Source organism: Martes martes (genome assembly GCF_963455335.1).
Source record: "Martes martes genome assembly, chromosome: 11".
NCBI lineage: Eukaryota > Metazoa > Chordata > Mammalia > Carnivora > Mustelidae > Martes > Martes martes.
In genome coordinates, this window is record NC_137899.1 from 56,506,936 (window position 1) to 56,521,624 (window position 14,689).

The following is a 14,689-nucleotide window of genomic DNA, read 5'->3' on the forward strand; positions in this document are numbered from 1 at the left end:
TGAAGCTGGTCCTTCTACGCATCGATGCTCAAGGGGGAGGGGCGGAAGGGGATGTGCAGGGACTAATTGATCATAAATGTCTTCTTCGAACTTCTGCTTATAAACATTACTTTCATAAGATTTCTTTGTTGCTTATCATTCAACTAGATACTAACTACTGGTGAGAAGTATAGGCAGTGATGAGACGCTTTAAGAATGTAGCAATTAGTATTTGATCCTTATAGGAACTATGAAGGCTATATATAGGCCAGCCTTTTGGGCTAAAGGGAAACATTCTTTGCTTCTGTCCCTCACCATAGTCAACAGTAGCAACTTCCATACATTCAGCACCAGCTGTTTTAGGTTCTGCGGAGACCACGTCAAAACAAACATTTTTGCTTTCGTGCGGCTTACATTCCTGTGGAGGAAGACATTTTTTAAAAAGAGACAGCGGACACCGTAGCGCATTGCACTACAACGTAGGGAAAGCAAGGGGTGGGCAGTCAAATAACTAGCCCTTCCACTCCCGCAAAACCTAACCCCCAAATCAGCCCTTCCGGGTCACCCCCGGGCCCACAGGCCTTCGGACTCCGCCCACCTCCGGGCTCTGGCCCCGCCCACTCACCTTACGTCAATTTCCGAGGCCTTGACGCATTGGTCTAGCCAATGAAAAGCCGACCTGCTCGGACTCCATTAAGGCCCGCCCGGTGAGTCGTCGCTCAGGAAAGCGGATGGGCTCCGTAAGCTGTGTGGCGCGGCGGTTCGGGTCGCTGCTGCGGCGCAGGGCCCTATCCCCGGGAGCGGGGCTCTCGGCGGGCTGGGCGCCGCGGCTTAGTCTGCTGGCCGCGGGGCGGCTTAAGGCGGGACCGGCGTTGGGCCTGGCCTGCCTGAGCCCCGACCGCGCGCGCGGCCTGCACGGCGGACCGGGCTTAGAGGAGCGGGCGGAGGGGGCTGCTGGCCAGAAGCGCCCGGAGACAGGCACAGCAGGTACCGGCCTGGAGGAGGGCGGCGGGGGCCCCTGCCGGCAGCCGGGAGCTGGGTCTCGGCCGAGGAGCCTCTGAGTTCTCCTGTTTATGCCTTTCCCTTGGAGAAGGGAAAGATCTTTTTTCCAGAGCTGGAAAGATGTTCAGAGATGTTGGCACCAGCTTTGCGTTTAACGCGGCGAGAGAGAAACCGACGTCTCCAAAACCCCAGACGTCCGAGTGGCCGCACCGGACCCTTGGTATCACAACCTCACTGTCCTCAGCTGCCTTCACTCTTCCTGGAGTCCCGAGAAGCGGACTTGCCAAAAGTGTTGGGGCGTGAGGATTCTGAGGAAGGGCTGAGTCTGGGGCCTGAAAGGTGCCTAAGAAGCGCTAATAGGGGACGGCGCCAGTTGAAGGTCCTCTAATTATTGCAAGTTTTTAGAAATTTGAGAGACGAGACTGTAAACAGATCTCATCTGTGAAAGGTTGGGGTGTGAGAGGGAGGGGTCTTGGTGGACTTAGCCACCAGGTTCTTGGGAGTCAGCTTTAGAACTGTAAGTAAGAGAGCTTTAAATTTACAGGTTCTAATACTCCCAAGGTAAAGAACAGAATATGCAAATCTCTACAGAAAAAAGAAAGTTAAGTTTTCACAGATAACAGTTGCTACATAATCCAGATGGCTTTAATAAGAAAATTGAGGCTTCAAAATGAAGATCAGTGTTAAGTTTTTAGCCCTCATTGGTTGGCCTGGGGCGCGTTCGTTTATTCTGCTAGGCCTCATTTTCTTCATCTCTCATGTGTTAAGATTGTGGAACAGATGCTACTACCTAAGAGGCTTTTCAGCTCAGCTGTGTATGTTTGAGGTGTGTTCCTCGTTTCCTCAAGTATTAGTGAACAGAAAGCCATTTGTTGTGGATGTTCAGTTTTACTTGCATGTGATAATATCGAAGAATGTATGGTGGCTCTGTGTAACCTGAACATTCACTCTTACCATAAAAGTTGAGCGATGCTGTATGAAACCACCGCCCAGGGTTAGCTTCCAGGAGGCCTGGACGTTGCTGTCTTTCAAAACATTTTAGATCTGAACACCGTCATGGAGGAACAGTTTCATTGTTAGCTGCTGCATCTGGATGCATACAGGATCTTCTGTTTGGCCACCTGACACAAGTGAATCTTTGTGCATTTCAGATCATACTGGTCCCAAGTTTGACATCGATATGCTGGTTTCGCTTCTGAGGCAAGAAAATGCAAGAGACATTTGTGTGATCAAGGTTCCTCCAGAATTAAAATATACAGATTACTTTGTGATTGGTAGTGGAACTTCCACCCGACACTTGCATGCGATGGCCTACTACATTGTCAAAATGGTAGGATGCTTTCTTTTCTCTTTGGAATCATTAACTTAATGGAAGAGTGTCAGGGCATCATGCTGAGGAGCAACACTTAAAAGTACATCCATCATGAGGTGATGTAAGAAGTCCACATTCTCAGTATTTGCCTGAATGTTTGATGTTCCTTATTAATGACAAGGATAGTGACAGGGGACAAATGAGTCAAATTCTTGTCTCTTGTGGTTATTGAATGAATGGATGAATGAATGAGTAAAAAAATATAAAAAATATAAAACAGTTTGAGGCAGGCTAGAAGACAGTATAACCCAGAGGAATTTCTAGAGTAGCACTGTTCATTATGGTAGCCACTAGCCACATGTGACTAATTATAAATTAAAACTTCAGTTCCTCGGGGTGCCTGGGTGGCTCAGTGGGTTGGGCCTCTGCCTTCGGCTTGGGTCATGATCTCAGGGTCCTGGGATCGAGCCCCGCGTCGGGCTCTCTGCTCAGCGGGGAGCCTGCTTCCTCCTCTCTCTCTGCCTGCCTCTCTGTCTACTTGTGATCTCTGTCTGTCAAATAAATAAATAAAATTTAAAACAAAACAAAACAAAAAAAAAACTTCAGTTCTTCAGCTGTACTAGCCATATTTCAGGTACTTGGTGGCCACATGTGGTTAATGGCTACCATATTGTACAGCACAACTATAAAATGTTTCCATAATTGCAAAAAGTTCTATTGGACCATGTTGGCCTGTGGTTTAATTCAAATGTTTGAATGTGTCCAGTGTTTCCAGGCTCTGTGGTGGGTATTGGAAGGATGAAAAAATCTAGTCCTCACCCTCTGAATTCATAGGTCTAATTGAGGAAAGGGAAGGCAGTTCATTTTCTTATTAGACTGAACAGGAATCAGAGTGAGGAATATACTTGGAGACCTTTAGTTGATTCTGATAATACTCTACAGGGGAACATAACCTCTCTCAGCTTGGTGAAAATTGGTCATAAAAGGGATGGTTAAGACCAAAACAAAGTTAGGTTTTCTAGAGAAGGGTGGTAAAATAAGAAGGGGACTGAAAACAGAACCTTGCTGCAATATGGCAAAGCAAAAGGAGATGCCAAAGAAGTAGTAGTTGGAGAGATAAGAAAGAGAACCAAGAGGGCATAGGGAAGAGTTACAAGACAGGGTCCCAGGATCTCTGTTAGAGATCTGTTAGATGTTCTGATGGGACAGAGGAAGATGAAGACTTAGAAGTGACCACTGTACTTGGAGATATAAAAGGAGTGAGAGGTTTTACATTTTAAGCATTTTACCATTTTTTAAGATGTGCAGTTAAGTGGCAGTGGTTACATTCACATCAGTGTGCAGTCATTTACCACCATCCATTCCCAGAATGTTTTTCATCTTGCAAAACTGAAACTCTGTACATTAAGCAGTAATTTCCCATTCTCCCTCTGTACCCTGGCAACCACCATTCTTTCTTTCTGAATTCAACGAAGTGAGTGAAATCATACCCTGTTTGTCCACTTATGACTGGCTTATTTCACTTAGCAAAATGTTTTCAGGGTTCATCCATGTGGTGGCTTGTGTTGGAATTTCATCTTTTTAAGGCTGTTTATGTTACTGTATGTATAGATCACATTTTATCTATTCATCTGTTGATTTTCATTTGGTTTGCTTCCACCTTATGGAGATTATGAATATTGCTGCCATAAACATGAGTGTAGAAATGTTTATTCATGTCCCTGCTTTTAATTTCAGGAGCGGAATTGCTGGATCATGGTAATTCTGCTTTCAGTTTTTTGAGGAGCCACCATGTTCTTTTCTTTAGTGGCTGCACCACTTTACATTCCCACCAGCAGTTCAGAAGTGTTCCAGTTTCTCTATATCTTTACCAACACTTCTTATTTTCTGGGTTTAGGATCATAGTAATCCTAATGGGTGTGAAGTGGCATCTCATTGTGGTTTTGATTTGCACTTCCTTAATGATTAGTGATGTTGAGCATCTATGTACTTGTTACTGGCCTCCAAGCAGTCATTGCCAAATTCAGTGTCATGTGTCAGGAAGCCTTTCCACTGTGTTTTCTTCTAAAAAATATTGGGTCCTATGTTTAGGTCTTTGATCGGTTTTTAGTTTTTGTAGATGTTGTAAAGTAAGGGTCCAGCTTTGTTCTCTTGCACGTGGATGTGTAGTTTTCCCTGCTCCATTTGTTAAAAAGACTGCCCTTTCCCCACTGAATGAACTTGGTACCCCTGTTGAAAATCGCTTGATTGTGTGGGCTCTTTCTTTTATTCCATTGGTCTCCCTTGCTCACTGTTTTCAAGATTTTATCTATTTATTAGAGCATAAGCAGGGTTGGAGGTGGGGCAGAGGAAGAAACAGGCTCCTCACTGAACAGGGAGCCTGAGGTGGGGCTTGATACCAGGACCCCAGGATCATGACTTGAGCCTAAAGCAGGTACTTAAGGGACTGAGCCACCTAGGTGCCGCACCCTTTTTAAAGATTTTTATTTATTAGAGAGATAATACACGGGTGGGTGGGCAGAGGGAATCTCAAGCCGACTGCACTGAGTGCATAGCCTATCCCATGGCACAATCTCACAACTCTGTGATCATGACCTGAGCTGAAACCAAGAGTTAGATGCTTAACTGACTTGAGTCACCCAGGTGTCCTGCTTGCTCACTGTTTTGATTACTGTAGCTTTGTAGTTAGTTTTGATAACAGTAAGTTGAGAGCTCCAACTGTGTTCTTCCCTTACAAGACTGTTCTTGGCTATTTGGGGTCCTTTTAAATTACATATAAATTTTAGGATGGAATTTTCTATTTCTGCCAAAAAAAAAAAGTCACTGGGATTTTGGTAGGGATTGCATTGAATGTGTAGATAGCTTTGGCTAGTACTGAATCTAAACAATTTAAGTTTTCTAGTTCATGAACACAGTGTCTGTTTATTGATGTCTTCTTTAATTTCTTTAGCAACATCTTAGTTTTCAGTGTACAAGTCTTTTGTCTCCATGGTTAAATTTATCGGTAAGTATTTTATTTATGATTCCATTGTAAATGGAATTCCTAGTTTCCTTTTCAGGTTATTGATTAGGTAGTGTATAGAAACAAAGCTGATTGGGTATGTTAATTTTGTATCCTACAACTTTGCTGAATTCATTTATTTTAACATGTGATTTTGTGGAATCTTTAGGGTTTTATGTATATAAGTCATGTTGTCTGTAAACCATGATAATTTCATTATTTCATTTCTAATTTGATTACCTTTTTTTTTCCTCCCTTGCTCTAATTTCTTTGGCCAGAACTTCTAGCACTATGTTGAATAGAAGTGGCAAAAATGGGCGTTCTTGTCTTGTTCCTGATCTTAGAAGAAAAACTTACAGTGTTTCACCATTGAGTAGGACAATAGCTGTGGGCTTTTCATGTATGATCTTTATTATCTTTTAGTATTTTTGTCTTTGAGTATTTTTGTCATGAAAGGGTGTTGAATTTTGTGAAATGCTTTCTGCATAAATTTGAGATGATCCTGTGGCTTTTGTTTTTCATTTTGTTAATGTGGTTTATTATATTGATTGATTATGGAATTGTCCTTCCATTCCAAGAATAAATTTCACTCAGTCTTGTTGTATATCCTTTTAATATACTGTTGAATTGGGCTTGCACATAATTTATTGAGGATTTTTGCATCAGTGTTCATCAAGAATATTGGTCTGTAGTTTTGTTTTTTTGGTAGTGTCTTTGGCCTTGGTTTCAGGGTAATGGTAGTTGCATAGAATGAGTTACAAAGGATTCCCTTTTCAGTTTTTTTAGAAGAGTTTGAGAAGAATTTGTGTTAGCTTTTATTTATTCATTCATTCATTTGTTTTCAGCTTTTGTTTAAATGGTAGAATTCATCTGTGAAACCATTTGGTCAGGGCTTTACTTTGTTGGGAGGTTGTTTGTTCAATCTTGTCTTGTTCGTTCGTTCTTTCTTTCTTTTAACTGAGATATAATAGTGTTTGGAGGTTTTCTTTTTTTTTTTTTAAATTAACATATAATGTATTATTTGCCCCAGGGGTACAGGTCTCTGAATCATCAGGCTCACACAGTTCACAGCACTAACCATAGCACATACCCTCCCCAATGTCTATAACCCAGCCATCCCATCCCTACACCCCACCCCCAGCAACCCTGTTTGTTTCCTGAGATTAAAAGTCTCTTATGGTTTGTCTCCCTCCCAATCCAATCTTGTTTCATTTTTTCCCTCCCTAGCCCCCACAACCCCCCCAACCCTGCCTCTCAAATTCTTCATATCAGAGAACTATAATTGTCTTTCTCTTATTGACTTACTTTGCTTAGCATAATACCTTCTAGTTCCATTCATGTTGTTGCAAATGGCAAGATTTCTTTTTGATGGCTGCATAGTATTCCATTATATATATTTTACACTCACACACACACACACACACACACACACACATCTTTATCCATTCATCTGTTGATGGGCATCTGGGTTCTTTCCATAGTTTGGCTATTGTGGACATTGCTGCTATAAACATTCGGGTGCACGTGCCACTTCGGCTCCCTACATTTGTATCTTTAGGGTAAATACCCAGTAGTGCAATTGCTGGGTCATAGGGTAGCTCTATTTTCAACTTTTTGAGGAAACTCCATACTGTTTTCCAGAGTGGCTGCACCAGCTTGCATTCCCACCAACAGTGTAGTAGGGTTCCCCTTTCATGTTTGGAGGTTTTCAATTACTGATTCAATCCCAATTCAGTCTTGGTAAGTTGAGTTTATAGGAATTTGTCCATTTTGTCTAAATTATTCAATTTGCTGATATATAGTTGTTCATATTACTCATCATGCCTTTTTTAAGAAGTAATATCCCCTTGGATTTTAGTTATTTGGATCTTCTGTTTTCTCTTAGCCTAAAGATTTGTCAGTTTTATCTTTTTCAAGGCCCAAATCTTGGTTTCATGGATATTTGTCAGTTTTGGTTTTCTCTAATCATTGTTTCCTTCCTTCTGCTAGCTTTAAGTTTAATTTCTTTACTTCCTAGTTCTTTAAGGTGTAAATTTAGGTTGTTGATTTGGGAACTTTCTTTTTTTCATGGAAGCATTTATAACTATAAATTTCCCTCTTCACATTACTTTTACTGTATCCCATTAAGTTTTGGTATGTTGTATTTTAATCTCATTTGTCTCAAGATATTTTCTAATTTCCCTTGTGATACCTTCTTTGACTTACTGTTTTTATGGCTTTTCTGTTTTTCCTTCTGTTGCTTTCTGGTTTCATTTCATTGTGATGAGAAAATATACTTTGTGATTTCAGGCTTTTTAGATTAATTGAGTTGTTTTGTAGCCTACCATATCTATCCTGGAGAATGTTACATGTGCACTTTAGAAAAATGTGTTTTCTATTTTGGATGAAATGTTCTGTTAATGTCTGTTAGGTCCAGTTAGCGTGTAGTGTTGTCCAAGTCATCTATTTTCTTATTGATCTTTTTTTAAAATCCATTATTGAAAATGGAGTATTGGGGCACCTGGGTGGCTGAGTCGTTAAGTGTCTGCCTTCAGCTCAGGTAATGATCCCAGGGTCCTGGGATGGAACCTCACATCCGGCTCCCTGCTCAGCAGGAAGCCTGCTTCTCCCTCTCCCACTCCCCTTTCTTGTGTTCCCTCTCTCTGTCTCTGTCAAATAAATGAATAAAATCTTTTTTTAAAAAGTGGAGCATTAAGTCTTCCATATTATTGTGTTGTCCTGTTTCTCCCTTTAGTTCTATCAATGTTTGTTTCTGTATGTTCAGGAGTTCTGATTTTTGGTGCATGTTTATAATTGCTAAATCATCTGGAGTATTGAACCCTTTTATCACTGTATTAGTATCCTTGTCTCTTGTAATAGTTTTTGATTTAAAATCTGTTTGTTTGTCTGATGGACAATTGTATCAATTGTTTTGGACCATTCATAAGACCTATTGAGAATAGAGCCATGGGATGGTAAAATCGCATGAACATTGTCCTGAAGGTGATGTAGGTGAGGACCAGATGTTGAGTGAGCTTGGTCCTCTTTGCCTCAGAGACACCTTGGTGGATATGAGTAGAATGGCCCTTTCAGAAGGGTTTGGGCAGTAGGTATTCAGTAGAGAAGAGGTATAGGAGGGTAGGTAGGATTTGGGTGGTGGGGGAGGAATAGTTTCCTCAACTTATTATGGAGTATAGTTAACTTAGGAACTAGCCTACTCATTCCTCTTATGATCAAGAAAAATAACCCCACAGACCATCCTCAGTGAGAAGAGACTTCCTCCACCTCTCTTCTAATATATAATCTGGCTTGTTTCAGTATAAATACCTGAAATGTAAAAGTGAGCCTCATGTTAAGATTGAAGGGAAGGACACTGATGACTGGCTCTGTGTGGACTTTGGTAAGTTATTTTGACATATTTTACAGATAAGTATATATTTTGTCCTAATCTTGAACTATTTTCAGTTGTAAAAGGATTGAGATCAGATTGCTTTTTTTCATGTGATATTTTTGATACTTGTTTAAAGTTTTAATTATAACCCAGGAGGTCTTATTAACATGTGAAAACCTCACCTAATGTGTAAGTATATAACTAGCCACGCAGGTCAGAAAGATGGTGGAGAACAGAGTGGATAGCGTGGTAGAGGTGGGAGAGATCTCTTAGTGGTGATAGAAGGCTTGGGGTATGCATAACGTTGGCCCAGAATGACTCAGATGAGGTGAAGGTCAAGGGCATTTCAGGTACTGAGAAGGACAAGAGCAGAGGACTGGAATTTTGAAAAGACCTAACAAATTTGGGTATTAATATATACATATAAGTATTTTACAAGATATGTATTATAAAGGATGAAAAACAGTAATTGTCAAGAACTGTGAAGGGTCTGAGATAACTAACAAGTTAGCTTCCCAGTTTCATGGGCACTGGTGAAAGACGCAAGGCTATTCCTGGGTTAGAAATGGACAGTTTTATTACTCATCACAGTAACAGTAGCCAGCAGCAGCATTTGTTTTGGTTTTTTGGTGTTTTTTTTTTTGCATCAGCTTCCCTGAGCCCATATTCTATAGGTAGAGAATCACCGGGTTAGATGACATCTGCAGACAAAGTTCTGAGAGAGGAACGCTGAGATTAGGCTAGCACATCTTTTATAATGGGCAGGAAGTAAACCCACATTTGCTGTGAAGGACGATTTTCTCTGCTAAGGCTGTTAGGCCAGGGTTTCTCTGCTTGGTCACTCGTAACATTTTGGATCACATGATTCAGGTGGGAGTGGGGAGATAAATCCTGTGCATTGTAGGATGTTTAGCAGTCTCCCTTCTCTCCAGCCTCATTTGTAAAAATAAAAAATGTCCTGAGATCCACTGCTATAAGTAAACCTGTCCTTTGCTCTGGAGGGACATGGCCTCTTTCTGAGACTGTTCACACACAGCCTTGAAAAGATAGTCTAGAAGAAAAGGCAATCCATGCTTTGCTCAGAGTATATGCAGAAATGTGATATCCACTGAGAGTGAAGTAATCACCAGAAATGTTACATATTGATACCATGTCCCTCTCTCATATAAAGCACTGAGAAAAGCAGAACATCATTTCTATGGCATTTCTGTAGGAAAGGTATCCATAATTTGCATTTCTAGTAAATTGCCAGGTAATCCTAATTTGGATATGGATCCATTCTTTGACAACCACTATTCTATCTCAGAGGTTTGTGAGAGCACAAGAACAAAAGCTAATGAACTGCTTCTTTAATTTTAATTCTTATCTGTCCTTGATAGGCAGCATGGTGATTCATTTGATGCTTCCAGAAACCAGAGAAACCTATGAATTAGAGAAATTATGGACCCTACGTTCTTACGATGACCAGTTAGCACAGATAGCATCTGAGACATTACCTGAAGACTTCATTCTTGGAATAGAAGATGATACTTCATCCCTGACTCCAGTGGAGTTCAAATAAGAATAAAATAATATGAATTATTTTAGTCATCAGATTTGGATTGAGTTACTTCCTAAAAATACAGCTCTGAAACCCCACCTGATTGGACAGGTTGTTGTCTAAAGCCTTATCTGTGGGCATGCATGCTAAATGTGTGTGGAAATTGTGGGTAAGTGAGCTGATTCTTACACCAAGAAACAGTATATTTAAACTAAAGTTTTAGTACATTGTTTTTATTCCTGATATCCCAGCAGGATTTCACAGAGTTAATATTGGCCCTTGAGCTCTGCTCACAGTTTAATTTTGCCTCAGTGTAAATCTTATTCTGTAGATGGAATAGCCATTTAAAAAAAAAATAAAGCAAACAGCACATTACCACCCCACTGGTCTTATTACTTAAAACGTACAGTTCTTACTTCAGAAGCGGCACCAATAGTATCAGGATCCACAGTAAGTACTACAGAATCGAGAAAATAAGGTAAGCACCAATATCGAGTGGTAAATTAAGATTGACATAGTATTACTAAAAATATATTTAAGTTTATATTTCGATTAAATTTGAACATTTATTTGAAAAACCAGAAATAAAACATGCCATACGCCAGGCTGCACCTAATGATGAAAAACTTTATTCTGCATCAAGGTATCTGGAAAATGAAGCTGCATTTGGGGCACATTACAGATGAGGAATGATCCATGTGCGGTGAGTACAAAACTCAATTACAGAATTAGATACTCCATTACCATTGCTTAATTAAAAGTAAAACATGATTTGCCACATTAAAAGGCTAGAAGTGAAATATGACAGAATTTTAAACCAGCAGATAAAATGCAGCACCTACCTGTATATATATATATATAAAAAACAACAAATATGGGAAAAATCAAACACTGAGGAAGAGCTCTGGCCTAAGCACATCTCACCTGAAATCCAACCAGAAAGCCAGTCTATGATTTTATTTTTGCAATTCATCATATGAAAAAATTATGAATGCTAAGTGAATTAATTGTATGACAAAGGGCACTTTTTGGCTAAAACTACAAAATAAACTGGTTTTCTGAAAACATTTAGGAAAACATTTCAAGTCACTTCAAAATGTCTAATTGATAACAGTGATCTTCAGAAAAACTTATCTAGTCTGTAGAAATTCATCCTGAAATACAAAGGAGGCCATATTTTTCAAAGGCTTATTATATATGCTCTTCAGATCAGTGTAATAAGATGACTGATCATTCAATGAACAAAAGCAAAAAACATTTCTGAGAGCAGTGTAGCCTTGGGAGACCACCCACACCCACATAATTGTACATACCGGGCTTTGCCATCAAGTTAAGGAATGGGCATATGAATTCAGTATCTGTATCAAAGGTCAAATGTGTTCTCAGTCATTCAAATTATATCCCCAAAATTATTTTCTGGTATCCTCTACTTTTTGACTTATTTTCAGATAATTGGTTGCAGAGAATACAGAAATCCTGCTGTAGTTTATGTAATGTTTTAGGTGGCCTTATATTTTTCTTGATTTATCATTATTTAAAAATCTTCAAAATAGCTTAGTGAGGCTCATGACAGTGCCTGGCACATGGAGATGTAGCCTTGATATTGCCTTTAAACACTGCCCCACCATCTGAATACCCCATTGGTCTTCACAAAGCAGTCCTGTTGGGGTCTGCTCAACATGTAGACCGACTGGTCTGAAGCGTGTTGGCAAACTAAGCATCCTGTAAGACAAGCTGAAAGCTTGCTTTTGGCCAGTCAGTTTCAAGTCCACAAGGGCTGCATCTCTTCATTAGGTAGTGATAGTCTAAAGCACAAAGCATTTTTATGCATTTAATCACACAGCCAAACAAAACAACTGAAGTCTTCTGAAGCCATTTAAACTAGCCGTTCCAAAACCTCCTGCAACCACTTTGCTCTGTTAGTACCATTGAAAAAGTTCCCTACCATAAACAAAAAATTAAATGGTATTGCTGCTCTCCAAATATAGGCACTGCTCCATATCACTGAACATTTATTAGATTTTCCAACTAATGGTGTCAAAAGCCTCAAAAAACCTGAAATTAATTTTCCAGCTTTACGGTCACTAACCAGAAGTAAAAATTTTCTGTTATTCTCCTGTTAGCTAATTAAAGTTTTTTAAAAAACTGTTGGACTTTTATCTTTATAAAGAATATAAAATTTCAGAACAAAAACAAAAACAATTTTGCTTTCATTGCATTACTGAATACCTGAGGTAGTTGAGTAAAAATGCACGTTTAATACCCCTGCCAACACCATTCAGCACTTCCCTTAGGTTATTCATGTTAGTGTTACATTAAAAATAAAACTGACAACAGTTTTTCTATGCTAATAGTTTAACATTTAAGTTCCTATAATCATTCTATTCTGATCCAATTTTAACAACTGGATTTGGGAGCAATCTATATTTTATTAATTTAGTGACTGCATCATTACACCAATTTTCTGGCATTAGGAGGGTATAGTAAGAAAAATTAGAATATTTTTTACACTGAGAATACAACAAAAGGGAAGTGCAGAGTTCCTCTTTTTCCCTCCCTCCCCCCCCCCTTTTTTTTTTTTAAAGCTGGGTGTCATACATTTTAGAGAGCATAAAGTATACATTCTCACAGAGACAGGAGTTCAAAAGTTGCCTGGTCCTCAGAAACAACTGGCTAGGTAAAAACTTGTGCACGTAACTCTGGATATTAGGGGTTCAGTGCCCGTCTGTTGGTTAAGCAATCTGTCTTTGGTTTGGCATCTGCCTCTGTGGTGGGCTGGTTCCTGAGCCTTTACTTCCGTCTTGACTGAGGTGGTCCACTTTGCAGAGCTTTCTGCTGTTGGTGCTGTTTTACCTGAGTCAAAATTTCCTGAATTTTTCTCTGGGCAACCTGCAAAAGGAGAGAGATTTGAAATTTCTACCTAATCAGAGGTTACTAAAAGTTATTTTACTCCTCCATTTCAACTTCAGATTTGAAGGTTAAAGATACATGCTAGTTTAAGTTTGCTAGTAGAGTCTGAAATTACCTGCTAAAAAGGACTTATCCTGTTAAGCACCAAATAACATTAAATCTCTATGTGGGGGTGGGGGCACACCCACAGGAGAATTGCTTCTGTTTGGGAAAGAAGCAAAAGAGCTTGCTTAGGACATGAGATCCCACTTGCCTGGCAAGCATAGAAGTGACCAGTTATTTTCACAACCACTTGGTCATTCTCATCAGGTGTCTGGTCACGAGGGACAACTACTTCTGCACTTGACAAATTCTGGAGCTCATTCACCTGAACAAGATAAGCAGAGATCATGTTAAATTGAGGTTTTAAAAAAATTACCGTTTGCTGAGCACTTACTTTGTGGCTTTATAAATTTCATCTAATCCACTGATAATTCTATCAGGTTATCAGTTCTGTGCCCATTACAAGATGATAGTAAACTAAGACTTACCCCCAAAAAACGATTTGACCAGTTACACAAGTGAATGGCAGAACCAGACTGAATCCCTGAAAGTCTGATTCCAAAGTAGATGCTCTCAATTCAAAATTGTAAATAGTTTTGAAAGAAGTTACATGTGCTAAAGAGAAACTGGAAACCACTTGCTTTTTTGTTAAAGAGGTAAGTTATAAAGGTAGAGGACATTTTAAAAAGTTTTCTTTCCATCAGCTGTGCCAAAGTAAAAAGCTGAAGTCACAGCAACCAAAAATGCTAAATGCCCCTGTACATGAGACACTCCTCTCACATAAAGTGGTCTGAAAGCGAGACATTACTTTCACTAGTGGCTGACACCAACACTCAGGAAGAACAAAAGGCAGTGTTCTCCAAACCTTGGCCCAGATGATCCTGCTTTTTATAAATTAGCCCAAATTCAGGGACTTGGAACTCCTAAGTACCTTTCAACGCTTTCCCTTTCATACCACTGCACAGGTTTTGCTGAAGTACTTGCCGTTTTGCCTCCTTTTCCAATAACTCTGCCAGCAGCAAAGGATGGCACTCTGATATGAGCTTCAAGTTTCACCTCTTCTTTAGGACTAACAAAGTTTTCTTCTTTAATTTTTCCATAAATTCTTCCCTGAGCCTACAGATGAGAACATATCCTATCAGCGTCATTCATGAAGGGAAAGAAGGTCCGTTAACTTCAGAGATGGCCCCAGTCCACTGGAATGGCCCTTGGCAGGGACACATCTGCAGGTGATAGACTGTTGCAGATGGCCTAAGAGGCAAAGTTAAGAAGGTTCCCACAGTAACAACCAGGCACCAGAGAGGTGGCAGCTGAATGACTGAAGAATACGATTTATTCTTTGAACAAAAAGAGCTAAAGGCAATTAGTACTCAGCTTAACTAAAAATAAATCATTGTTGTGGGCAAATAGCCATTTGCCCTCCAATCCTAAAAGGTAAAACCTTTCCTACTTTCAGTAAGAAAGTAATTGTGTTTTTCTTGAGGATAAGAGATGGTAAGCTTACACGTGAAAGGACATTTTGTGTTCAAACAG

The 14,689-nt window shown here is 39.8% G+C and overlaps 2 protein-coding genes across 2 annotated transcripts in view; one reads left to right on the forward strand and one right to left on the reverse strand.

Annotated features, from left to right (window-relative positions):
* Nucleotides 1–680: 680 nt before the first annotated feature.
* On the forward strand, nt 681–10,582 carry MALSU1 (mitochondrial assembly of ribosomal large subunit 1). The gene is made up of 4 exons (XM_080818420.1): nt 681–966; nt 2,133–2,311; nt 8,592–8,673; nt 10,044–10,582. The coding sequence occupies exons 1-4, from the start codon at nt 711–713 to the stop codon at nt 10,223–10,225; spliced, it is 699 nt and encodes a 232-aa protein (XP_080674546.1). The 5' UTR covers nt 681–710; the 3' UTR covers nt 10,226–10,582.
* A 2,412-nt stretch (nt 10,583–12,994) lies between these two features.
* The window catches only part of IGF2BP3 (insulin like growth factor 2 mRNA binding protein 3), a gene marked incomplete at both ends in the record, with an annotated part of 141,816 nt that continues 140,121 nt past the window's right edge, over nt 12,995–14,689 (reverse strand). The window contains 3 exons of the mRNA XM_080818419.1: nt 12,995–13,093; nt 13,368–13,481; nt 14,141–14,272. Coding sequence (XP_080674545.1) covers nt 12,995–13,093; nt 13,368–13,481; nt 14,141–14,272 — 345 coding nt within the window. The remainder of the gene's footprint in view (nt 13,094–13,367; nt 13,482–14,140; nt 14,273–14,689) is intronic.

What these genes read in the sequence shown, in the direction of transcription:
- MALSU1 (XM_080818420.1), top strand. Translation starts at nt 711, where the DNA reads ATGGGCTCCGTAAGCTGTGTGGCGCGGCGGTTCGGGTCGCTGCTGCGG. An exon ending in CCCGGAGACAGGCACAGCAG is followed by an intron (nt 967 to 2,132) that starts GTACCGGCCTGG and finishes TGTGCATTTCAG; the next exon opens with ATCATACTGGTCCCAAGTTT. An exon ending in CCTACTACATTGTCAAAATG is followed by an intron (nt 2,312 to 8,591) that starts GTAGGATGCTTT and finishes GGCTTGTTTCAG; the next exon opens with TATAAATACCTGAAATGTAA.